The 25,842-nt window shown below is 40.0% G+C and overlaps 1 protein-coding gene across 1 annotated transcript in view; it reads left to right on the top strand.

The window, feature by feature from the left end:
* DMRTB1 (DMRT like family B with proline rich C-terminal 1) overlaps positions 1-22,774 on the top strand; it is a 42,651-nt gene extending 19,877 nt beyond the window's left edge. The window contains 5 exon segments of the mRNA XM_037404382.1: positions 15,284-15,502; positions 15,504-15,895; positions 17,536-17,768; positions 19,413-19,557; positions 22,668-22,774. Coding sequence (XP_037260279.1) covers positions 15,284-15,502; positions 15,504-15,895; positions 17,536-17,768; positions 19,413-19,557; positions 22,668-22,774 — 1,096 coding nt within the window.
* The last annotated feature ends 3,068 nt before the right edge of the window (positions 22,775-25,842 follow it).

Here is a 25,842-nt window from a genome sequence, read left to right as displayed (position 1 = left end):
TGTATGAAGAGTAACAGGGCATTTGGAAAAAGACTGCATCTAAAATTTCAAACACTGGAAACAATGCAGGCAGAACAAACACTTTCTATAAAATTAACCATGTGGAGACAAAGCAGTGACTGTGTATTGAGATTTGGGGCTGATTTTATCCTGTTGTTTCCCTCTTCTTGAGAAAGGATGGATGAGATGTTATTTGTACCTCCCTGAACTGGCGTTTAGCAGTGCTATGAAACATTCTGAGAACTGCTCCATTCCCCAACTCATTTGTTTGTGCCCCTGTAGCTTTACATGCAGGAAAATGTTCAAATATACTTAGGTTTTTGCCATCCTAAACACAGCTCACAGCCTAAGAGTGGTGTCCAGAAACGACTATGTATCACTGTGGTAGGTAACAAGGAAAGAGAAGCAATACTTCACTCCATAGCCTGGGGTGCACTGCTGAACTCCTTGAGTTTCATGAGGAATTCACTGCAGGAAAACCTCTGGAATTACTCTCGCTGAGCTAGCATTGCACACAGCCTGCTGGCAACAGAGAGAAAAGGGGATGTGCAGGGTCAAAAATACACCATTTTACCAACAGAGAGAAAGAATGCTACAGGCAAGTGCAGTCACACCTGACAGCAAAATGACCCAGATAGACAACATGTGCACTGACCTCTGTCCAAACTGGAGTCTACTCAGAGGAATAAGAATATTCAAAGAGAAAAATTAGGACACTAAAAGTTTCCTTTGGAGATTTGTTCATATAATAAAGCACAACAACAGAACTCTTTCTGTAGGATTCCATTTCTGTCCGGAGGTCTTTGCTCGCTATTAATTAAAATCATATTATCTGTTTATCCAAAGACAAAGACATCCAGGGCTTAAGTAGAAGATAAAAAGTAGACCCCATATAATTAAAAGAAGCCTGAAAAATGTTTAATTATGTGCTTTATTCTCTCTGAAGAGCAATTTAAGTATGTTTCCTTTTCTATCAATAATGACATTAGCTAGATGATTTTCAACCGTCACAAGAATGCAGTACATCACGGGCCCCTCAGGCATACGTACATACTGTGAAAACCAGGGTCATGTACATAGAGCATGCATGCACAGTGCAGCAGTTTCTTCTGGACCTGGCTGCACTTCCTGAAACAGTGCTTTCAACTCAGTTCTTTCCAAATGTAATGTACATTTACATTTTTCTTCAATAATATGCCCAAAGCACTGTAAACACTAAAAGTTGTGTTAATTTTACAGGTCACTAAGAACAGAACCGGCAGTAGTACAAATTCGTCACTGCAGCCTTTTCTTTCTCCTCACAAGTTTTGCCTTGATTCTACCCTTGCACAGGGAACACCACCTAATCCATAACATTCTGCTAATTAGTCCTTGCCAGGGATACTTTTATCCATACGAAACTTCCACCTTTCACTGTGACAGAAACAAAGCATAAATGCCTGGCATAAAGGAATAAGATCTAGCAGAAGCTTAGAACATTTTCTTAAGAGAACTGTCTATTTTAATTTCAATTTCTAGAAACAGCACTCTGTTGAAAAAACAGACACATCCCCAAACCCTCTTCATGAATTCTTTATCTAGATCTACCTGCAACACAGCAAAATTTTGTCATGAGTTTTATTAAGAGACAGTGAGGGGCAGAACATCAGCTCCAACCAAGGAGGGCCAGAGCCAGCAAAAAAAATCAGGTGATGCTATGGATGAAGCTGTTAGCGCCAGACTCCTGAGCAGGGCTAGTGGTGCCAGGGCCTGTTAGCCCTTTACTACCCTTGCGTCCTGCCCTTTTAAGTTTATAATCACAGCACATAAAACCTCTGCAGTGCCAGGCTAAGGAAGCTGAAGCAGCTTCTGTGCCCAAGGAAGGACTGCAGAGCAGACAGCTCTAGGAAACTTATTTTTTGAGAGAATATAAACCTCCAGGTTTAGCCCACCTTCCTCTCCCACTTGTATTTTTGCCCCGGAGTTTCTGTCAGAATGAGCCACAGAAGCCACCAGCTGCTGCCACAGCCCCAGGTACTACAAAAACAGGCAGTGCCATAACAGTGCCAAGTTCTTAGCCACACCTGAGTCCCTCGGAATGCTAAAGAGACACAAACCAACCTCCTTAGTTAAAAAACCCTAACCTTTTCCTCTGCAGTTTGTCCTCCTGAGGCCTGGGATCTTTCCAGCGCTGTGCCTGCTCATCCCGTGCACTGCTGCCCTGCACCATCTGCCAGGCTGGTGAGAGTGCTTCTTTTGCCACCTCAGGGACTGCCATGTTGTGCCTCTCCTGGGGCAGCGCCTCCCTGAAGGAGGGGCTAACACTTCCCGTGAGGATCTCCAGCAATGGCAGCTGCTGCCTGACGTGCTGGGTCTCTTGCCCCTGCTGCACAGGGCAGAGACACAAGGCCTAAAGACAGGAGGGTGAATAATGGCTCCCCACCATGTAATGCCCACTTTGGATACCCCATATTGTGGTGTCTTTATTTCTTCCTTGGCATTGTTCACTTTCAGGGATGCCATACACACCTATTCTCCCCAGCAGCAGCACTGGGCTTCATGTTCCACTTGCAGTGGCCACGTTATTTTTCTCACCTCAGCCCCTTCACTGTGGTGCAGAGGCAGGACTGGGTGCAGGGAGGGTCCCGCTGGGGCAGGCAGGTATACAGGGACCCCGAGGAGCTCCAACCCACACACAAGCACAAAAGCTGCCATGAAAATCTCCCTCGCCTAGACCTGAGGAACACGCCAGCCTCTAGATCCAGGGACTGAGCTGCAGGCCATGGGGACCTACTCTATCATCATACCTCCTTCTGCACAGCAAAATGGCTGCTGTGCTGCAGGGCAGGGAAGGAGCACCATGAGGAAGACCAGGGGGCACAGGGTGGCAGGCAGAGCTTTCTGCTGCTACAGTGCTTTTCTTTAAATGGAAGTACTGTATTTGCTCATTCTAGTCTTTTGTTGTTTAGACACAAAGAGCAGAGGAGAGTGAGGGGCCCAGTCAGCGAAGCAGCGGCATGAAAGGCAGGAGCTCTGCTTGCCTCTGGTCATTTTGAGGGGCTGAATTTGAGGAGTCAGCTATACTTGTGGTTCCCTCCATCGAATTTTGACTAAAATTTCCAGATAATCTGTACCCCAGTTTCATGTTTACATAGAAAGAGGCTTATCTTTCAGGTAATGCCACAGTTCAGGATGTTCCGTGTCTTTACAGTCATCACTCTGATGCCTGAAAAGATTTCTTGGGAGCACCAAAGTTCAGGAAAAAAATATCTGAGTTAATACTGAAACCCTCCTTTTAAGCCCTTGGGGAAATCCAATTGTGCTTTTAAAGTCATTATATATGCCTGAATATTAGTCCTCTACATGTACTACATACATATGCCATCTGCCTGCACGTGAACATCTGTGAACCAGATTCTGCCCTGCTGGAAAAACACATTGGTATGATTCTTTTATGAGTTTTTCTCTGCTCTTGACTATACTGATATCAATTTAGTGTAATTTCATTAAATTAAGTAGAGCTTTTTTTATTTACTCTAGTAAAAAGTCAGAGTAGACTCTTCTGCATTGTCAGTCTAAAATGATCATAAATAAGGCCAGATTTTGTCATTAATTATTTTTGCTTCCAATAGTCTTTACTGAAAGGATGCATATCAACCAGTTTATCCCTTCTTCTGCTTGGTTGAAGACTGCCTAAATTCCATGTGTAAGTACCAACAGCACCAGAACTGTTATATACCATTACGTTGATGATTGTTCTGTTTTGACACCAGGTAACACGCTTTACAGGGGAGTTCTTTCTGAGAAACAAGTCTATTGTTTCATGAATTGCTAAAATGCTTGTATTGTTATACAGTTCCATGTGATGAATGCAAAGGCTTTCTGCCCAATGAATTAGGATCATCTATTGTAACTTTTGTTAATAATACATTGCTATATTCTGGAAGCATTATTATGAGCATAAAGAAATTAAAAATATAAGTTCCCTCCTCCTTCAGTGCCCCACATAAATTTTATTTTTCTATTAATCATCTAATGTAAGACTGATCAAAATCAGGCTGAAAACCCTGATCACAACATTTCCACTTAATTCTGTAAATCTAACCTCCATTCTTTTTTCTGCTCCCATACATATTGATTCCCTGTCATTTTTTTCTCAGGCATACATTTTCTTTCTAAATTATTTCTCATTAATTCCATTTCTAGTCTGTCTTTCTTCACCACATACTCTGTTCGTCACGTTTTTGTTCTCATGCTTTTCACCCTGTGAACCCCACTTTCATCATGGAAATCAGTGTAAAAGGGAGACACTTTGCTTCATCTTTTTCATACACAAGTGCACAGAGTTCAAACTGAGAAAAATAATAATTTTTTTTCTTTAATGAAATTTCTTTAGATCTTACTTTGAGAATTAAGTGTAATTTTCTGCCAGGCAATGTAGCCTTGCAATTTTTCCTTATTTCCTTGATATTAGGTACACAGCACATAGACTTTGTACATGCCATTACAGCTACTCAATAATTTGCATACAGGCACAATCTGAGAAAAACAAATCAGGATATACCAGGGCCTTCTTATAAGGCCTGTATTTAATTTTTTCTTTACATCAGGTTCACTGATAACCCAAGGCTGATGGAGTAGCCATTTGCCCACAACCACTTTCTGAGTATCTAGGGCTAGTATACAGGTAACTCAAGGTGCAAGCTAATTATCATATGGCAAATACAAAAGAAACAGACCATTTATCAATTGTCTGTTAGGATAAATTACTAAAAATTATACTGTCCTAATTCACAGCTCTAGACCAGTGACTCTTAGGAGCCTTACCCTGGAAAACCCTCAGAAGTAATAATAACCGTTTCCTAAACAGCCCACAGGAACTCACCCTACTCTGGGAAGTACAGAAGCCACCAAACTTTAGACTATGAAGTTTTGTAATTCCCGAACAAAGTAACTGTGGAGCTCAGAGGGATGCGGTGGAGGTTCATGAATGAAATAGCCTGATAACAGACTGAAATCTCTCATCCTGGAAGTCATTTAATTGCACTGTTCTCTGTTCAGTTCTGCCATTCACACTTCACAAAGCCAGTTATTTTCGGATGTATTTGTATTCTAAACAGTGCATGGTCTGATAGTAGTAACATTGTCATAGCACTATTACATGCATGGATGCATAACTGTTTCTTTCCTTTCACAGTAAAGTTTATATATAGAACTGGCTGTAAAAACCCGCACAAACCCCAGAACTATGGGGTTTTTATTTATTGTGGCAAAGCCTAATAATTCACATCAAAGTGTGATTTATTGAAGGACCTTTATTATGAAAATAAATCCTAATAAGAATTGCTTTGCCAGGCACTTTGTAATTAAAGATAAAGCTATCCAGAAAAGAAAAATGTAACATGTAAATGGAATAAGGATATATAAATGGAAATTATCATATGTGAGGTAGAAGAAAAACTCAAAGAGCTTAAAGCGCTGAAATTTGAGGGACAGGATAATCTCCGTCCCTGGGTTCTGAGAGAACTGGCACATGAAATTGCATGTCCAGCAGCAAGGATTGTTAATAAAGCCAACAACTGGTAGCGTATCATCACTGAAAAACAGACCTCTTGCTTGTATTTCAGAAAGGAGAAAAAAGGATAACCAGAAAACGTTACGAGTGACCTCAACAATATTCAAGGCTCTAGAAGGTATTTTTTAAGAAAAACATCTGTGTAAGTAGACATAAATGGAAAATGGGACAAAATGCAATGAAGTTTACCAAAGGTAAAACAGGTTGAGTGAATATATTTCTGTTGATTGTAACTGATGGTTTAATCAGCAGGAAGTGCTATAGATACCACCTATTAGGCCTTTGTAAATTAAGTTGTGAATAAAATGTTAAAGCAGAAAAACCTCTTAGTTGTGCTTGAAGAAGAGCTGTTGTCTAGAGGGAGGGTATTATTGTAATTTTTAAAGGATCAGTATTGGAATCTGTCTTATTTAACATTTCCAGTAATAACTGTGACACAAAAAGAGTATGCTAATGAAATTTTGTTGAAAACAAACACTGAGAGATATTACTGATACTGAAGAGGATTAAAGGCTCATATAGGGAAAAATAGATGCTGTGACAACTGGAATAAGACAAATTAAATGAAATTTAACAGCATACAATGACTGTATGAAAAACCAATAGCAGGAGCTGAGCACTGGAAACCAAACATGGAAGAGATACGTTAGTTGAACACAGGCTACCTATGAGTCACTACTGTGAAGACATGTGTGGAAAAGCTAAACACGATCTTAAAATGTTCTAGGTGTGATATTGCTAGTAGATAAATGAAAATAATACCACTGTACAAGGCATTCCTGAAATCTCAAGAAAAATAATTTTTATTCTCCATGTTTGAGTGCTAGGACAGGTGGAAAAGACTGCTACTTGTCTTACTGAGATAATGAAGATAGTTCAGCTTCTTTCCCCAGGCTTAGTATCAAGTCACTAGCAAACTATAATATTCACCTGTTCAGCATTTTGAATCACAAGACTGTTGGATAGATTATTGTCATGATAATGTAGCCAATACATCAGGTCTAAAATATATAATTTTGGGAGGGTTGTTGTCTAATTCTTAGTCCTCTGTTATCACCCATAAATACCCATATCATACCTCATTTACTACCAGAACACAAATATTCATTATAATCTCTATTATTTACAGTAATCAGAAATTGTATGTATAAAATTTCCTATACTTAATTATATTTTTATTTGCTTTTTAACAATTTGTTTTTAAAACTGTAACACTTAACAAATAACACTTGGGAAAAGAAAGGATTAAGATATGTGTACTGAGTAGGGCTTGTCTGAATAAAGAATGTACACAAATATTTTATTTTAGTTGTGATGTTGCCTTATTCCTTTATCAGAGAAAATTAATGACATTATTTTAAAACTGTACTTTTAGAAAGCTGTGGTTTTTTAAAAGACAGATACTGTGTCTAATTAGTGCATAGATTATATCTACTCTTCTATCCCCGGTTAATCATTTAAAATACAGTACAGGCATGTACAGATTTTCTGTTAAAGAGCAAGGAGACCTTTGGATGTCTTCCAGTAAATATTCTGTGAACACTTCTGCCAACTGCAAATAACAGTAACTACCATTAACACTTCAACCTTTAAGAATACAGTGTGCTCAAAAAATATCAAACTTGCTTGGGTTTGTATGAGCTCTGACACAAAGAATGCTAAAATAAAATACAAATATTGTAAATATGTGGTTTTAACAAACTGCGTAGATAGATACGCACTTTAGTCAGGAACACTTATCATTATGTGAATTCATTAATTAACTTTATTACGTGTAGCCATGTTAGTGTTTTCATTCCATTAAATATTGAAAGATAAATGTTCTGCTAAATATCTATGAGAATGTTTACTATAGTATTGGATTACAGCATGTTCCAGTTCAACATTTTCAGATTCATTGTCCATGGAATACAGGAGTCGTGGTAAGACATGTTATTAGAACTAGAGTCCTAACAAACTTTAAGACAACAGTAATGTTGTGTGTGAATTGACTAAAGTGTGAAATCCATGGGCTCAATCTATTTTGAAAGTGAACTGTCTTTAAGGAATAAAGACATTTCTGGTGGTAGATGCCAAGGATGCCTGAGGTAGAGCTCAGCATACCCTACAGCACATTATGCCCAAATGGAATACTGTGCATGAAATATACTCCTCATGCTGGGGTTATTGTACTGATATGTCAAAGCAGGCATACCTCACCTCCTCCCAGAAACGCAACTCCTGTCCTCAGTTTAAATGTGCAGTGGAAGTAATTTTGGTAAGACTTCAACCCTCCAGTATTTTATTTTAAATGAAAATGTGTGTGTTTGCTGGTGCTGTTATTTTAAAGGTGAAGATACATATGTAGAAAGACAGAGGACTGCTGTTACTCAGCCAAAACCAAGGATCACTAACAGGGTGCTCACCATCAGCCATCAGGTAGCAATGACTTCCCACCACTGCTGACATTGTATTTCCTTTTATTTCATATGTATATAACAGGCATGGGAATAAGTGTAAGTCTGAAAGGTTTCAAGCAGCTACATTACGTCTGTGTACTGGATGGTGAAGGCTGTATGGCCTGCTGCTGGGCATTCAGCTGCCCTTTGATTTCTTCCTGCTGTTGTAGAGAGCCAGAGTGTGTTGATGACTGCCATGGCTGCCCTAAGCATGGTACTTCAGAGAAGCTGGATCTCAGAGCAAAGCAGTTGCCCAGAGAAACAGCCCACTGCTGAGGAAAAAGCTAAAGAGGAGACTGCCTGGAGGAGCCACTGCTGCGTAGGTCAGTCTTTCCAACAGCACAACCCTGCAGCAAAAGGCAACCTTTGTGACAGTTAGGTCCCACAGCTTCAGGGAAATTGAAGAGATGATTTGGTGTCTTTTTCTATTTGTTTTCTGGAGTTGATCAAACTAAACTTTCCTGACTTAAAATCAGTTTTGTTTTAGATTTGAAGGAAATACTGCTAACATCCTATGGTCTGATTATGTTATTTTTATGCTTCATAATAACTTGTCTTGCAAATAGTTCCATTTATTGTGATGAAAGACAGTCTGATTTTATGTTCATAAAGTATGAAATGCCAAGAAAATGGGCCTCTTTGGTTTCCCTCTTGCTTCCACAGTGAAAATACTTCAGTATGGCTTCACACCAGCATCCTCTTATCATTCTATCTGTCAAAGCTGCTTGTCAGCCCTCTGCTACTTTCATGCCATCTTTGTCCGTAATCTCTGCTGCCACAGGTGATTTGCTGTTCACTGTGGAATAAGTCTCTGCTTTTTTAAATGACCGCATCAAGGAAGTAGAAGAGGAGGATGACCTACTGATGCATTAATTTTATTTTCTATTCCATTTTTTACTTTCTACATTGTGTTAGTGGACTTTGAAGTGCCAGGAGCCAGCTGAGGTAGCTCATCAACACATTTCATGTTGGAAAGAGAGAAAAATGCAAGTTGTCTTAACATAGCAAGAAAGTAAGTCTGTCAAGGGAGGAGAGCTTTACTTCCTCAAGCTGCAGACAGACAGGCATTCTGTCAACTCGTGTTTTTACGTTTATGTTTGCAGAAGTCCCCTCCAGTGAAAATATACCTTGAATATATGTACATATACATTTAGTGTGCATACATAAAATCTAATTTTGACTAAATTGGAAATATTCTGTGTCATTGTCCACAGCAGAATTTTATGGAAATAACATAGAAGGAATGCTTCTGAACAGCATCCTTCAGTATACCTGGCTGGAATCAGCTAATGCAAATCCATCACTGCTAGTGCTTGTTTTCGCTTTCTCACTACAAACCACAGTTTGCCTCTGACATATGGGTTAAGGAGCCAGGAAGAAGCTTTATCACACTGAGGTGAATATTGAGTCTACCAATTTCCAGAATCATGCCTAAAGAGCAGATTATGTGTTATTGGTATGAATACCAGAAAACAATACTAGCATGCATGCCAGAGGTTAATCTTTACTATTCTTTTCTGTTCTCACTACAAGGTAAACATTTTGATGATACTCTTCATGCTATGCTGATAAGTAACTACTATTTGGTCTTTTTATTTGCTTCATTGAAGTATCTGTGAAGAGTCCAGGCTGAAGAGGAAGAAACTATGGCATACAGCTGGTTTTATTTATTTTGCATTGTTTAAGCTACTTAAGATACTCTGAAATCTAATTCAGATGTGAGGTGGAGAAATGCGGTTAGAAAACGTGGGATATATACCAATGTTGACAATCACAAATGGAAACCTGCCCACAGCGAGTACACTTGATGTTTGTAGTAGTCTTTCAGCTGTCTCCTGCCTTATCTATCTATTAGCATTGCTTTAGGCTTGCTGACAAGGTAATATGACAATTTCAGCACAAAATAGGTGCTAAGCAAAGATGACTCTAAATGGGCTATGTACTTACTGTGGTAAGCGTGACTGTTTCTGCATGAAATCCCTTTTTTGCTGTTTGGGAGAATTCAAACATAATTTTGTGTTCTTTGTGTCTAAGAGCATACGACAGGAACTGTAGCTGAGGGGAAGGAGAATGAGGACTCCGGATTAAAAATGTGTATATTTCTTTAGGCAGAAGACCGATTGACAAGCCTAGTGGTATCCAGGCTAAAACCCGCTAAATTTGGGAGCTTTCTAAAGTAAAATGGTGGTGTAACTAAGGCATCCCTGCAGCTGCCATAGCACTAACAGAGTAGACTATCTGGGTGTTCAGTTTCTCTTCTTTATCAATGCCTACAAAGGTGACCTTCTAAAGAAACAAAATATTTCTCCTGAAAGGATAATTATTAAGTTTCTTAAACAGAGGAATATAAGAAAACAATCAGACTTCAACAGTATAGTGATCCTTATTTATTGCAAACTGACTGAACATCTTCCACAGAAGGTTTTTAGCACAGCTATTTTTTTCTAGATAGGGATTTTTAAACACTCCATCACTTATTTGGGGAAATTTGGGAAACACTGCATGTGTATATTTATGTCTGTCTCATTCTTTTCCCTTTAATGCATTTTATTTCCTGCTTATATGGGAAATATATTAATGCAGAATAAGAACTATTATGTGTTTTGTTTCTTTGCTGGGGCTGATTTCTCTCCCAGTCCACCCTGCCCTTCTGGTACTCATGAAATAAGCAGAACACAGAGTTTCCAGTTTAATCACTATTGCTTTTCTCTTAAAGATCTTGTTACAATAAACAAACAGCAGTCATACTAATAAAGTCTCTGTTGTTAATATTTAAGAACTAAATTTTCCTGTTATATATTAAAAAGATCCACATTTTTAAGTACACAAGCTTTATTTTAGTTGTGTTTGTTAAAGAAACCAGAAGTGCTTTATATAACTTTTATAAATTTTTAAGATTTTAAACTTATGTATGAACTCCATCCAGTTTTCTCTGATCATAGCAGAGTTTCACCTTTTTGATAGAGCAGATGAAAATCAACATCCATTTGTGCTCCATTTAAAACTTGAATAACAATTAAAAAAAAATCACCCCGGTGGAATTCCATTTGAACTACTGAACACGACATTTTAAAGTAAAGGAATTGGCACTGAAAGAGAACTGAAAGGGTAAATATTTTATATTCATTTAAACAACTTAACTGGGACCAATTTAAAAATGGTGTAACACAAACACATTTTAGCCATTTCTAATCTTAAGGTAAATATGATCTAATCATATTTATCATGATCTAATCATATTGAACTGTTTCTATACTGCACTTTTCCTCACATTTTAAAAAGATGTATACCACAATACAATTTCACAGTGATTAGAAAAGTGGAAATTACAGTCTACAGAAGCAACTCAAAGAACTTTATTCATTGTCAGGTAGGCTTGCTTTGGGCAGGATTAGACAACCTCATAAGCATGTCAGTAGATATCTGAACCTTGCAATTCTGTGACCGGTATCACTGATGGATATGCACTAGTGTTAGCTCAGCGGTGAAAGGGAGATTTTATAATGAAGGTCACTCAGAGGATGTTTTAAAGGCTTTCATGTTTTTTATAAGGAGCTTCTAAACATGAGGATGACTACAGAAGAAAGCATGAAGGTGTGCTATCAGTGCTACTTAGTAAAAGGACATTCTGGGCCAGGCAAAGGTGAGAGTCCACATCTTGACAGTGAATGTGAGCTGATAGGGGGTAAAATATGAAAGGAATTTTGCTTCCCTTTCGAAAGGGAAGTGTGGAGATAATGAAGCTATATGTTAATGAACAAATATACCAGGGACACATAAGGAGGAGAAAGCAGCGTCTTCCCAGCAACAAGACAGGGAAGGGAGTACTGGTGTTCTCTGGCAGTTTAGAGGTTTCTTGCCAGCCTATGGACCAGACCTGATTTGAATAGGGATCAGTAAGGGACTGGAAATTAACTTGCAAGTTTATCAGCCAGTGCAGGAAGCCACAGTAATCTCCCTGTAAACCCAAAAGTGAGTGGTGCCAGGAGATCAGTTACCAATTCACAGGTGAGTTCAAGGTGTTTGTTAAGACTGCATAAACAGAAAGGGATTGCATGTGTGGTGGGGAACATCTGAAGTCTGTCTAGTCCTCTTTGGGCAGTTCTGCCTGTGCAGGTAAATGTCTGCATTTATATGTTTATTATAGTATAACAGATAGCCATAAACATGAGACTCATCAGTTATAATGTAGAAAAGCTTATAATACTATCCACTATATCAATTTTTATATAACAGCTTATGGTGGTACATAATGAACACTTCCAAACTAATAAGATAATTTTTTAAGAGAAGATTTTATCATTGTATGTGATGTCTGAAAAATATAAAATACATTCTTCATTGTTACATATAAGAAAACATTTATTTTGAACTGAGTTTCCAAATATTTGTTAATGGAGATCTCAGACTAAACAAATTTCTTGATTATGTTGGTATTGCTCTGTGAAATGTCAGATCTAAGCAGAACAATTTCCTTGCCAAAAAACATTTACTGCATAAAATGTTAGCTGCAAAGTCTGAGAAAGAGGGAAAAAACCCAAACCCCAATTTTCTGCTAATCAGTTTAAAGTCAGACAGTCTTTTCATTTGTTCCCTTTCAGCTAAATCATTGTTTTTCTTCACTGTTTCACATACAAAGCAAACTGTATACCAAAACCACACTATATGATTCAGAGGTTTGAAAGAAGTAGAGACATTATTGCTATTGATTTCAATAACATGAAATCAGCAGGATACTTTCCTTTCATTTTGGCAAGATAGTAATTCTTATAAATGCTATTTTAATACAGAACTCTGTCTGCACACACTTTATGTTACACTCTCACCATATGTTATATATAACACTACAGTAAACCAAGTAAGTTTTAGAGAAAAGTCTTCATTGTACCTCATTTTCTTTCAAATATGAATAAAGAAGGAAATGATAATAGACCTCAAGCTGCATCCACATACAATTCTACATCTCATTCCAAAAATTTATTTCTCTATTCTCTGTGTGATTGTCTTGCTAAAAGTGTGTGATAAGCTAACTGAAATTTATAGAGAAACATGTAACAGGATTGGAATAGCAGAGTTCTTTGAACTGTCTGCAGAAATAAACATTTACCTCACAAGCAAAGTAAAATGGTCACTTTTCTATAACAAGCAAGACTAGTTCTGTTTGAAACAAACTATATCCAGAATACAATAAATCCTGGATGCTTAGGTGAAAACTGTTCAAAAGAAAAATCCATATGAATTTGGAAGAAATAATTTATTAATTGAGAAACTTCTACAGCCCATGGCTGGTATACTTTTTTCAAGCGAGGAGAGAGATAGATTTAAGGGTTTTTTTACATTTAATGTTTGAGTAAATGTCTTGAATAATAGTATTATGTGACTCAGAATAGAAAATTACTGGGGAAAATGTACATAGCCTACCTTTCTTGTCCACTGCTTAAGCATCCAAATGAACACAGATTGTGTATCTATGGAAAGATATAATTACAGTTTTTTACAATCTGTCATCCATCCTCTTTAATTCTACAGCTAAATATGCACATTCTTAACATACAGCAAAAATACAGAGCATAAAATTAGGAATATATTATCTGTCTATATTTAATACAGAGTCAGTGTTTTGAATGATTACAGCAACATCACGACCCTGGCACAAGTGAGCACCACTTCAAGACTGTATTTAAGAGTTACTACTATTAAAGGCCTATCAGCCAAGTACCTTTCTGAACGAGAAAGGAATGGGAACACTTTCAGGTCAAATTTTCAGAGATATTTAGCCACCATGCACACACCCCCACACACATGAAACTGGCTTTCTAGACTGTAGAATTCTTCTGGGGAAAATGGTCTGAAAGTGAGGACAGGGAGCTCATGACATTTGCATGTGTGCTTTGCTGTCTCCCACTCACAAAAGCAGCTGTTGTGCATGCAGTTCAGCACCCAGTTTCTACAGAGCACTGCCATGCTCTCTCCCACCTGACCTGCTTTGTTATTGGGCAGATTTGGCCTTGCTCCTGCACAGGATTCCTGAACGCATGGGTGAAAAGGTGTGGCTGACAGCCCCTTGCAAAAGCAGCTACCAAACACCCAGCCTGCAACTGGGATGGCAAAATCTGCAGGCTGGGACTGCAGCTGTGCTGGGTGGTCTAGGGATTGTGTGCATTTGAGAATTTGGGTCTGAATTGCTTTCAAGAGCAAGTCTGGGCTTGTATGCTGGCATTGCACTTAGGAAAACATCTCCCCAGGAGATTAAATCCTACTGGAAAACTGCAGGACTCAGATGCAAAGTCCTACTGGGTCTTTTGGAAAGTGAGAAGCCTGAAACTAGGCTGAGCCTCGGGGGCTTGCACAGGGGTGGCTGCCCACTGCAAAGGCAAATTAGACTGTTGCCAAATCTCTTAAAGGGCCTGCTATGCACCCACACCCACACACCCCCACAGATGTTAAGGGGTGCACCCAAGTCTTGCAGGAAGGTTTGCTCCATGGGAAGGGCTGCTGGTGAAACAAACTGTTGCATATTAGAATTGTTTCAGAGCAGCATATAGATGTTACATGGTTCTTTTGAAACTAACTGGTAAAAAACTTCACAACTAATTGGTAGTTTATTTTTATGGTATTCTTGTTAATGTACAAGAGGCTGTTGGCATCTCAGGATTTTAAAACAGAATTAGCTATTGTGTATGTGAGAAATATCAAAGTGGAGAGTTTTCTCCTGGAAATAGGCTACTGTGTAAACTATGGTTTTGTAGCTACCAGCAGTAACAAATAACAAGTGCTTTCTAAGCAATACTGGAACTGGAGCACTCCTGTATTTCTAATTGTAAGCCTGTCTTTTGTTTCCAGAGAAGGAATTCCAAGAAAAGGAGACAGGTCTTTCAAATGACATATGCTTTCTGCCTTCATCTTAGTATCTTGTTTTGAAAAACAGAATGATGAAAGTGGGTTTTTTTTTTTCTCCTGAGGCAGTCACTCCTGATCAAGAGAAGCATGCTGCAAATTGGAAACAAAACGGAACTGAAATCTTATGCATATTAAAGGTGAATGCATGAGAAGTATGAAAGTGACTGTGTATGTTAAAATGCCAAAAGGGAAAGCTATCACTTAAGGCAGTACTGTAAAAGACACTGCATTTCTCTCCCATGCACACCCCACCCATCCAAAACACCCCATCTCTGCATGCACCAGCTCAGGGAAATGTACTCCAATGTGTGGAACATTCTCCCCTGCTCCTGCAGACACAGTCCCTGCTCACTCTCTCTCTCTCTCCAGCCCCCCATGGCTGAGGCTCCAGCCTGCACCAAGGGGCTGCAGGGGGAGGTGGGCAGGTACAGCCATGCCTGGCTGAGAGAGAGGAGGGTGCTGCAGGCTCCCCAGAGCAGGGCATTCCCCACCCACTTCGGTGGGCTCTCCTGCCCCGCCTGCCCAGGCTGCTACATGTTGGGGCAACAGACACTGTGCCCTATATAAAAGCCCTGAGGAGCTGGCCCAGTTGTGCCAGGGTAGTTAACCAGTGCCATGGAGGCTGAGGAGGCCACAGCAGTGGCAGCGAAGGCAGCAGTGCGGACACCCAAGTGCTCCCGCTGCCGGAACCATGGCTTCGTGGTGCCAGTGAAGGGCCATGCCGGCCAGTGCCGCTGGAAGCTCTGCCGGTGCGACAAATGCGCTCTCATCACTGAGCGCCAGAAGATCATGGCTGCCCAGAAGGCCCTGAGGCAGCAGATGCCCGACTTCCCGGCTGGGGCAGCTGCAGGGCCCGCTCCCCGAGGCGAAGGCCCTGGGGTGGCCAGTGCCTCCAGGCAGACCGTCCGTGAAGCAGTGAAGGATACCCAGCCTACCGGCAGCAAAGGCATGACGTGCAGGGGGCTGCCGCCACCTCCCAGCAGCCCTCCTTTCTGGGACTACGGTAAGGGTCTGTCCCCAAACCCTCTTTCCTTGTCTACTCCTCTTCCCTCCACCAAACACTGCCACTTGTGCAGTTTGCACCTGCCGATTCCTCAGGCTCCAACTGCCTGCAGAGCCATACCTGCTGTCTCCCACTTTCCTTCCCCAGTGGACACAGGTACTCAGCTTGCATGTTGAGTGTGCAATCCTGCATTTATTTTCCCTTTTGGAGGGTCTGCAATGCGACTCATGCAGCTCAGCAGCAGCAGGAGCAATGTGCTCAGCCTTGCCACTCATTGCAAAGTTCAAGTTTTATCAAGTGGCTTTTCTCTGAGCGGGAAATTAGTCCGGAGAGAAACCAAACTGTGATCCACTATGCACTGCAGGAGCTCATGCATGTTTCTCTGAGTGCTGTCTCACTGTTTATAAATTCACAGGTGCAAGCATCTAGCAACAAAAATGCTAAAAAAACTCGGTGACGGCAGGTAAATGGGGAAGTTACTGCTCCAGTTGCCTGAAGCGAGCATTTTATGATAGCACTGTAAAAGAAAGAGACCTTTTGGCCTTAATTCCTGCAGCAAAGACTGAACTTGGCTGGGATCGCTTGTGTAAAAATGCATTTGGTATTTAAGAGCAGAGCATAGGCTTTGCAGGTGGAACAGTTGTATGGTCTATCACCTCTTAAATTGCTTCCTTTAATAGAGTCTTCCATGTGACTTGTCTAGTTTATTAGCATTTATTACAGTAACTTCATACTACTACTATTTGCTATAGTAATTTTATGGAAAACCCTAGAGACTGCAGTAGTCATTTAGTCAGAGCCTATGGAGAGTTGGCAGCCTGCAAGACAAAATGCTGTTCTGAGAATCCCAGAGGAAAGACTCATTTTGGACACCACTAGTTCCCACCTAATCTGTCAATAACTGTTACCTTTTTTTTCTAGCTTTGTTTCCTAAGAAAATCATGTTTATGGATGACACTAACTGTACCTGGGCCTGCCAGTCTTTCCCTTAATAACATTTTTAACCTGCTGGCCAATTTAAAAAAAGTTTAGGAACAAATTGTATAATTCTAGTACTTGTACTCCTGAAGAAAATTTTTCCACTTCTCTACCAACAGGAGGATGTGCAGACAAGAAAAACACTATCGGTATTCAAATTACCACTCTCTTTGTTAAGACTTCAGAGGATTCCAGATGCAAGATAAGAAACAAAGGAAGTAACTGATTCCTGCATCTGAAATTGCCTGTATATGTCCCTAAAACCAAACCTTTGTGAACTGAGAAGTGATGGATAGGACTAAAGTTAGACCTCTATTATTTCTGTAAATTTCTAAGTTCTGCTAGAGTTCAAAGTCTTAAGGAAGGTCGTTTTGTTGTTGCTGATGTACTGAATTAAGATTCTGCAGCCAAGTGCTTTACTAAGAACTAGCTTCACAATGCACAAGGCAGGAAAGAAATGCAGATTATTCTGTGTTACAGTATCTGCTGCTGTGCCTTTCCATAGCTCCGTAAAAGAAAAATCACAAAATAATGTGCTAACCATGAAACCAAAGGGCCAGATTCTCCTGTCTGAGAGTGGAATTTGTTGCTGCAGCTTCTTCTAATGAACTCAGTAGAATTACATGGATACTTTTATGTGTTCTTTTTTCATTGTTTCCTAGCTCACACTGCTGTTCCTCCAGAATACCTGGTCAACCCAGAATGCCGAGAGAAAGAACCTCCAAAAGTGTACCCTGGGCATGCTGGGGTATATCCTTACCACCCATTTCCCATGGGATTTGCCATCAATGAGTCAAGCGGTAGAGGAGCACCATCACCTCCAGGGATATCACTTCAGAGAGCTTTCCGACACATTCCTAGCAACTACGGGCCAGGGAATGCAGCTTCTGTGTCGGTAAGTAGCAGTCTTTTAATCAGCTCCAGAAATACTACTGTCTTGACTTATAGCTGCCTTCTTGCTGCTAAAGCACCCATGAAAAGTTATCCTGCTTATCAGTTACTTCACAGCATTTTGCTATATTATGCTGAAGAAAACATCAGCAAACAGTGATGTTAATAGCCTGACCTAAACCCAGTAGAGCAAACCCATGCACTTGCAAGGGGACAGATTTTGTGAAGTGTTTGGGGCCTTACACATCCTGCTAATACCTGCATCAGCCTTTTGGAATGATGGCAGTTGGACACTTAATATGGTCATGCTGTGCCAATGCAGATGGCACAGAATACACATTGAGAGGTTGTTCTTCTCTCATGCAGGACAAATCTAATGGGGAGGGAGAGTGTCAGGGCTTGGCCAAGGCACCACAGTCACAGAGAAGAACAGGGGAAAATTGGCTTCCACAAGGAAAAGAATCAGCATGGTTGGATATTTCTTGAGACATTTGGTTTCTCAAAAACAGTGGAAAATTCTGTGGTTAACAGAAGTTTCAGATGAAAAATTATGTTTAGCATCATAGGGCCCACACCTTCAAACCACACAGACGTGGTAAGAAACAAGATGCTAAATTGCTTGTCAGTTGTAATGGTATGTGTGGGCATTTCCAGTTCCTTTCAGTGCTGTCAGTCATGTTGGTTCAAACTGGTGGTGTCTAGTTTTTGTACCACAGTTGGGCACATTATCAGATTTCCAGCTACCATGCGCTATTCTGTCTGCATGGAGTACAATTCATTAGTTCAGGTTAAAGCAGAGTGACCTTCTTTAACACTTCTAGATTTATTATGCTTGCATAGAAATTCCCCATCATATTTTAGGGGCTATTGAGAAAGAGGGTGGCTAGCAGCAGTCTTAGGTCCAGACATATTACCCTGGTGGGCTGGATATACACAGGTTGGGAAATGCTTTATCTAGACCATCACTGTATATAGTTTTGAACTTAATTTTTAACTGTCCTTAAACAGGTGGAAAGTTGTCATACCAGTTCTATCTGTAGCAGGGTGCACGGCCAGATCCCAGAGAAGAAACTCTGATTTCTCTGATGCTAGTGTTTCTGAGGGATGGAAATGCCTCCTTGCACATGGAATGAGTTTTATCATGCACTAACAGATCTGGTGATCACAGAAGATCAGGGCTGTAGGGCACCCTGTGCTGCACACCAGCCCCTCACCATAGGTAGAGTGCCTCTACAGACTAGCAGGGAGGTGGTAGCAAGGAAGGAGCATTTTCCTAGACTGCCACTCTGTTGCATGCAGACTTCCAGACTTGTTCAGTGGCAAATGCACCAGGTCAGTGCTGAAGGTGAGCTGCTCCTGGTTTTAACCAACTGCTCTAATGAGATGCCAGAACAGGTGATGAGGACTTAGAAGGTCAATTTCAGCTGAGATATGGTCTGAGAAGCTGCTACTTCTCAGCTTCAACATGCTACACTATGCACAGGCTTTGCATGTGCGAATACATGCATGGATGTGGTGGCGTATGGCCACAAAATGGACAAAACATGCAATATTCACAGGTAAAATTTGAAACAGACGTTTGATACTGCAGATGTATCCTGGAGAGAGTCTTTAGATGGAAGATGCTTTACTGTTTGTGTTGCTGCAGATTCCAGATGGAGGTGGAAACTTCCATCAAGGATACTACACTCCTCTGCCTCAGTTCATCCCACCAAGTTTTCTGCCAGGGATTCATTACATTCCACCTCCCCTTCCACTGAACACGTCAGCTGAAATCACCAAGGAAGCACATGGTAAGGATGTATGAGATGGGCCCTGGGAGATACAGTTTTAACTTGATTTCAGTGTCTAGAGGTGGAAATCCCGAGACCCTGATTCTAACTAGTTTACAGGGGTTCCCAGATCCCTGTGATGGAGCCAGGACTGAGATCCTGAAGGATCTGCAAAGGGCAGACCTAGCACAAGCAGACTGACGTGCTTGGGCTTTCCAGCTGACAAGCATCTCATGCAGACATTTGAAGGCCCCAGGACTCAGAGCTATTTCAGAATATGAATTGTTGATGTTCTCAAAATGAAAATAATTTTCTAAATAGCTAGTTTGCAGGACATATTTTTAAAATTATTTGGCTCTGTTGCAATTTAGACAAAACGTTTAAAAAAAAGCAGACTAACAGCATGAAAAGAAGAAATTTCTTGTTCATCTGAAAATTCTACATTTTAATAGCTGTAAATGAAAGATTGAATCTTCAAAATCTCAAGTTCTTTTATTGAATCTCACAGGATTTTAAATTTCTGGCATACGTTAAGTCTTCCTGCCCCCTCTTTTGTGTCTCTTTCATGTATTGTGCCTACATGTGGACATTTGTGATTATATTTGCATGTTTTTCATTTGGCTGCAGCTAGCTGTGACCACAAGAGGGTAGAGCTGCTCAGAGAATTAAACCACTAGCACTGCATGAATGAATAGCCAGTTTTATTTTAAAATCTTTTTGAAAATGGAGATAAATACAATTTTATTTCTCTTCTTGAACATGAGAATACAAAATTGTTAATCTGTCTGTTTATGAAAAAATTAGAATAACCACCCAGTGAAAAATGAAATCTTTTGTATAACTGGGCGGAGAAAAAGAGGAGTCTAATTAACTCATTTGAATTGAAAAGAGGTTGATGGTAGTTATAAGGGACAAAATATAGTAAGGTGGGGGGTTTTTTGGACTGGTTTCTCAACAACATAAGGCTTGCGCAGTTTCATTTTCTGTGAATGTCAGTCCTCTCATAACTTTTCAACCCATTAGTTATTTTCAGCCAAACGTTATCTGTTGTGATCACAGGCCTACACAATATTGATCTGCAAGGGAAGCAGATGCCTGCCACAAAACCATTTGTTTGCAGCCATGTCATGGTGGTTGGCTGGCTGTCAGCTTGCACTCAGTTCCCAACTGACATGTGTGTAACTTGGCCAACAACCAAGTGCCTGCCACTCAGCCCAGCAGTGGGCACATATCTCCAGAGCAATCAGAGCGTACCTGCTTCTTGTCTGGCTGGAAAGCCAAAGAAAAGTAAGCAGGAGATGTTGTGGACAAGGGGAATATGGAGAACATGGCAGTGGGGGTTGTATACAGACATCATAGAAATGTAAAGTTATTTTAGGATACTGCAAAAGGCATTCCATGCAGCATGTAGGAGATACTAGTGTGCTGGAGGTGAAATAATACAGGCTGAGCTTGAGGGGAAGAGAGGAAAACAAGGGCTGGCAGGCAAACCAGAAAGTGAGGATTAATGGGTGTTGTGATTTGGAGGGGAAAAAGATCTGGGGGATACTGCAGTGGCAGAGAACATGCAAGGAGCTGCAGCTATTCTGTTGGAGTATGTGGGAATGGGAACGAACTGGGAGTAGCAGACAGGCATGGGGGACATGGAGACCAGTAGTGGTATTGCATGAGGAAAACAGGAAATCCAGTCCTGTATTGGTAGAGTGAAGTTGTACTGACCAAAAAATCATGAAAACGGGCAACTGGATAGGGAAGAGAGGTCATGAGAGCACCCCCCCAGAGAACACAATGCTATCCAATTACCTCAGCCCTTATTACACACTACGGAAATCACAACCCAGGCACAAAGCCATAGGAAACAATGCGTCATGGATTGTGCTGCTTGGAGAACAATCCAGTTTTTTTAGTATTACAGAGAAAGTACAGATTAATTGCACTACATAGCATTTATGCTCCAGGATATGTAGGAATTTGCAATTGTGACCCAGTGAGGGGGGGATACTTCTGCATGAGGTCATACACAAAACAGCCTGCCAGCAAGAAGATGCAGATGTAGAGGGAAGCTACAGTGAAACTAGTAATTCTTTGATTCTAGTATCCAAGATGCTTGAAAAAAAAGAGAAAAGCTGTAACATTTAGTGCACAGGGATGTGTTAGAATTGCATCATGTCTTTTTTTTTCCCAAGAAAGGAACTGACTCAAACCTGTACTTAGACTTGGTGAAACGGGCTTTCTGGCAAAACTATTGCAGAAAAATGGATATAGAAAACTCTAGCAGGGGACAACTGGTGACAAGAAATGTTTGTAATCTGTTGCCCCAAACAGAATCTGAGATGAAGACATCTTCCTGTCTGAAAAAGATTTTCCAAGGCTAGAAGCTGCTACCAGAAATATTTGAGTCAAAAGTTGACTGCATTTGAATGACTGAGGCCAGTTAGGTTTACAATGGTGATGTGAAGTATAGGCCATGTTGTTACACAATTTCATGCAGTATTGACTAGTAATGTTGGGGAAATTTGACAAAACAAACACAAGGTATGTCCAGTAAAACAGCCAGTACAGCATCTGAGGACAGAATCTGATTGCAGATTGTTGGCTTTCTAAAAGAGCAAGCCACAGAAAAATAAAACCCCAAGTTGCCTGTGAGGAAATCAGGGAGCTTTTAATGCAAATTGGCAAGTAAATACTTTATAAAATGAGAATCTCTAGTTAGATTTGAAGAAGGAATTATTCAGTCTGTCAAGGCCTTTGAGAATTTGCAGGAGTGTTAGAAAGGCATGGCAGATTTGCTGCAGTTAAGTGGGCAAAAGAGTCTGCCTCATACTTCTCTTCCAGTGCAGTATAAACACTTGCCGTCTTGAAGCACTCTTGCTATATTGCTTTAAGCATGGCTGAAACAATCAACTGCTGTTTGCAGTGCAGTGTCTTAGTTCAGAGAGCTACAGCTCTTAATGTCAAGCACCTTTCAATTAACTAGGTTGAAAAACAAATTGGATTGACAAATATAATTTTGCATTGAGAATTTACCTCTGCAAATGTGATTGATACCAGGTGTAATGCAAACTGAAATACAGGGTTTGGGGCTTGTTTGTGTTTAACTGACCTTTTTCTGTTCTTCATTTTTATTTCAGCTACTGAAGCTGACAGTCAGGATTCAGGGGTGGTTTGTGAACCTAGCCAACCATCATCTTCCCCAGAAGAAACAAGCAGAGACCAGTCTGTATATTCTGAACAGTAAATGGGCTGGAGAAGAGCTGAGTAGCAGGCAGCACTACTTTCATTTATTTCATTCATTTTCATAGAGTGACATTTAGTTGCTGAGTAGTTACAACAGCTATAAGAAGGGGATTAGATTCCTCTGCCTCCCTTTATCATGTTATAGCTACCAGGCTCACAGCTCTGCCTCCCTAGCACTGTAAAGCCCGTGTTCCTAGAAGAGGGTTTTTAGAGCCATGGTAAATCCCTTCCCCCATAAGCAGGTGGAAGCAGGAAATTATTATGACTCTGAATTTGTTTCCTTTGCTGAGGTTAGATGGCTCTGTGACTTTGAAGTCTCTGAGCCACGTATGTTCTGTAGCCTTCTCATGTTCACGACAGTAGTAAAAAATATGTTAGTATATGATTTGCTTTAAAGGAAACCTAGTTCTGAGTATTATGGAAAAATTAGGTGATACGGAGCCTGAAGACTGAGTGAGAGAGGATGGGAAGACACTCTGGGTTGCTGATTTACTTGGCTGCTTAAGAACCTGATTCGCTGGATTCAGCAGGGTAAGGGAACAGCAGATGCTTGTCAAGAAGGGCATGGGAGGAATTTGCAGAAAGGTTTGGTATAGGCTGAAATCCAGTGCCCTCTGTATTGTTTTCTGGGTGAATTGCCTTTAAGGCACCTTCTGTTCAGGTTTGGGACAGACTGATTTGGAATTGCCTTTTGTCACACAGGCTTCAGGATATTGAATGTCCTTGGTGGTTTATACATAATTTCAGTGTTGTTTAACTCAGTACAGCTGAACTAAAGAGTACTATTTGTTTCTAAAGGTCTGGTGTAGACAGCTTTATACTTGTGTATTGGAAGTGCACTGTGGCGTATCAAAGGTGTGGAGAGATTGCCTAGGAAACTAGGACTAAACACCGTTTAGAATAATAATTAAACCCATACATATTACCATTTTCAATAAAAATGTTTAATTAAAAATGAAAAGTATGTTCCTCTACTGCTTTGCCTAGAGGAATTTGGTTTGTATTAAGTGGATCAGTTGTTAATGCTTGAGTAATTTGGGGAAGGTTTTTGTATAATTAAAAAAAATAATTAGATTGTTGGTATGGTTTTGATGATTTGAGGCTTGCATATCTACACATAATTTTTCTAGCCAAATGTCAGATGTTGCCCTGAACAGCTCTGTATAACAGACTGTATAACAGACAGAGATTTAGGCTTGAGTATTTTTCTTCTACAACTTTTTCACTGCTGCAGTAGAGGTAAGCACAGTTAAATAAACCTTCTTTTTCTGCTACTTGTACTAGTAATCCCTTGCACAGTGCAAAATGTAAAGAAATTATATAAGCTAATTTTTAATTTTTGTTTTTATGTAGTAGATGATTTGCTGGAATGCTTTCCAGCACACAGGGATTTGGGACAAAAGTGAAAGTGGCAAAGTTAGAACTGCCAAGAGGAAAAACTGAAAAACACATGTATCTATAGCAAATAATCCGATATACAACTTGTTATATACTAACTTAGAACAGGATCTTTGCTCCCAGGACTGTCCTAAACCTGCTTTTAAAACTGCTGTCTGCTTGGGAAAATCTGGATACTTCTTTAAGGTATCTGGATAGAGCAAAGTTCTTTTCAAAATACAATAAATCTACAAATAGAAACACCAGTGGCACCCACAAAGCAGGTTCTCTGTGGATGGCGAGTTGGGGGGTTTTATATACATAATATAATGGTTTAAGGAAATAGTAATGTACAAAATGAATAATCTTCCCAGATACTTTTTAGACATATTCAGTGTTGTATTACTCCTTAAATCTCAAAGTAAGATGGACTCCAGCCCATTTCACTGACTGTAATGCACAGTCATTGCAGATATACTGCATACACAGTACTATTTTCTCTGTTTTGCTGTGCCAATGACTGCTTCCAGATTGCCAAGCCAAACTCCTTATTTTCTTTTCCTTCCATCTTTTTGAACTGTCAGTGAGTAAACCAAAACCTTTACTTTGGCTGTTTGAATGATGGTATGGTACTCCAGCAGGATATCTCTCACTAAATTGCTGCAGACCAGTGTTCATCTCCAGAGGAGTGTAGCAACTTTAAAGAGCCAGTGAAGGGCAACTCTAAATTGACCAAGGAGATGGAGAAGTTGTCTTACAAGGGGAGTCTAAAAATAGACTAGTTTTCTGTTTGGAGAGAAGAAAGTTGAGGGGGGATACGGCTCAGTTTTAAAACGTCACGTCAGCTGTGGCAAAATAGATGCAAAAAACCATTACCAAACCTTGCTACGTCCATACACATGAAGGACAAGAAGGTGATGCGGGCAGGGGCAAATGACATCTGACCAGCCTTATTGCCTTCCATAAGGAAATGACAGGCATCTACTGCAGTCTAAAGTCTTAACAGTTACAATTGGCTTTCCTAGAGCATCAATAGTAAGGCCAATACTATTTAATATGCACAATTAGTCAAACTTCTTTTTGTGTCATTTCAGATTTTTACATGTTAGGAAATTTTTCCCCAATTCCTTGCATCTATCTCTGCATGGAAAAGTAAATGACTTGGTAAGAGAATTGAAGTGAGTAACTCTCTAGTTGACAGGAAGAATTATGTGGATAATTCAAGGTTTCATTCTTCCATTTTATACTCAGCTTGTCCTTTTTAACCAAGGAAAAAATGTTGCTTGACAACTGGTATTGTCATACTGTGCACTTAAGGACTTCAAAGTGAATAATTTTAATTCCAAACTTAGTGCCAACCAATGTTTCCAATAATTAAACTCTGTGATCTCTTCTGACTCCATTTATTTAAATAAATGACTTAGGGATAATGAAATCAATTTGGATTAAAATGGAATGATTTGGATTAGACAAGTCACTCAGAGGTTGTTCCAGACTAAATCATCCCAGAATTTTATTGGTTTTTATTAAGGCTGAAGCCACAGAGACTTTGGCCAAATTAATAAAATTTGGGCAGAAAAAAGAAAGTTAGTTATGATACCCGCTTCTGAAATCTTTCTGCGTGCAAGCTGCTACTGACTGCAGTAGAAATTCTGCACGTAACATTTATCATTATTTTCTGATTTCTAAGGA

The sequence above is a fragment of the Falco rusticolus genome, chromosome 11 (genome assembly GCF_015220075.1).
Source record: "Falco rusticolus isolate bFalRus1 chromosome 11, bFalRus1.pri, whole genome shotgun sequence".
Taxonomy (NCBI): Eukaryota; Metazoa; Chordata; class Aves; order Falconiformes; family Falconidae; genus Falco; species Falco rusticolus.
This window is presented reverse-complemented; position numbering and strand designations above follow the sequence as displayed.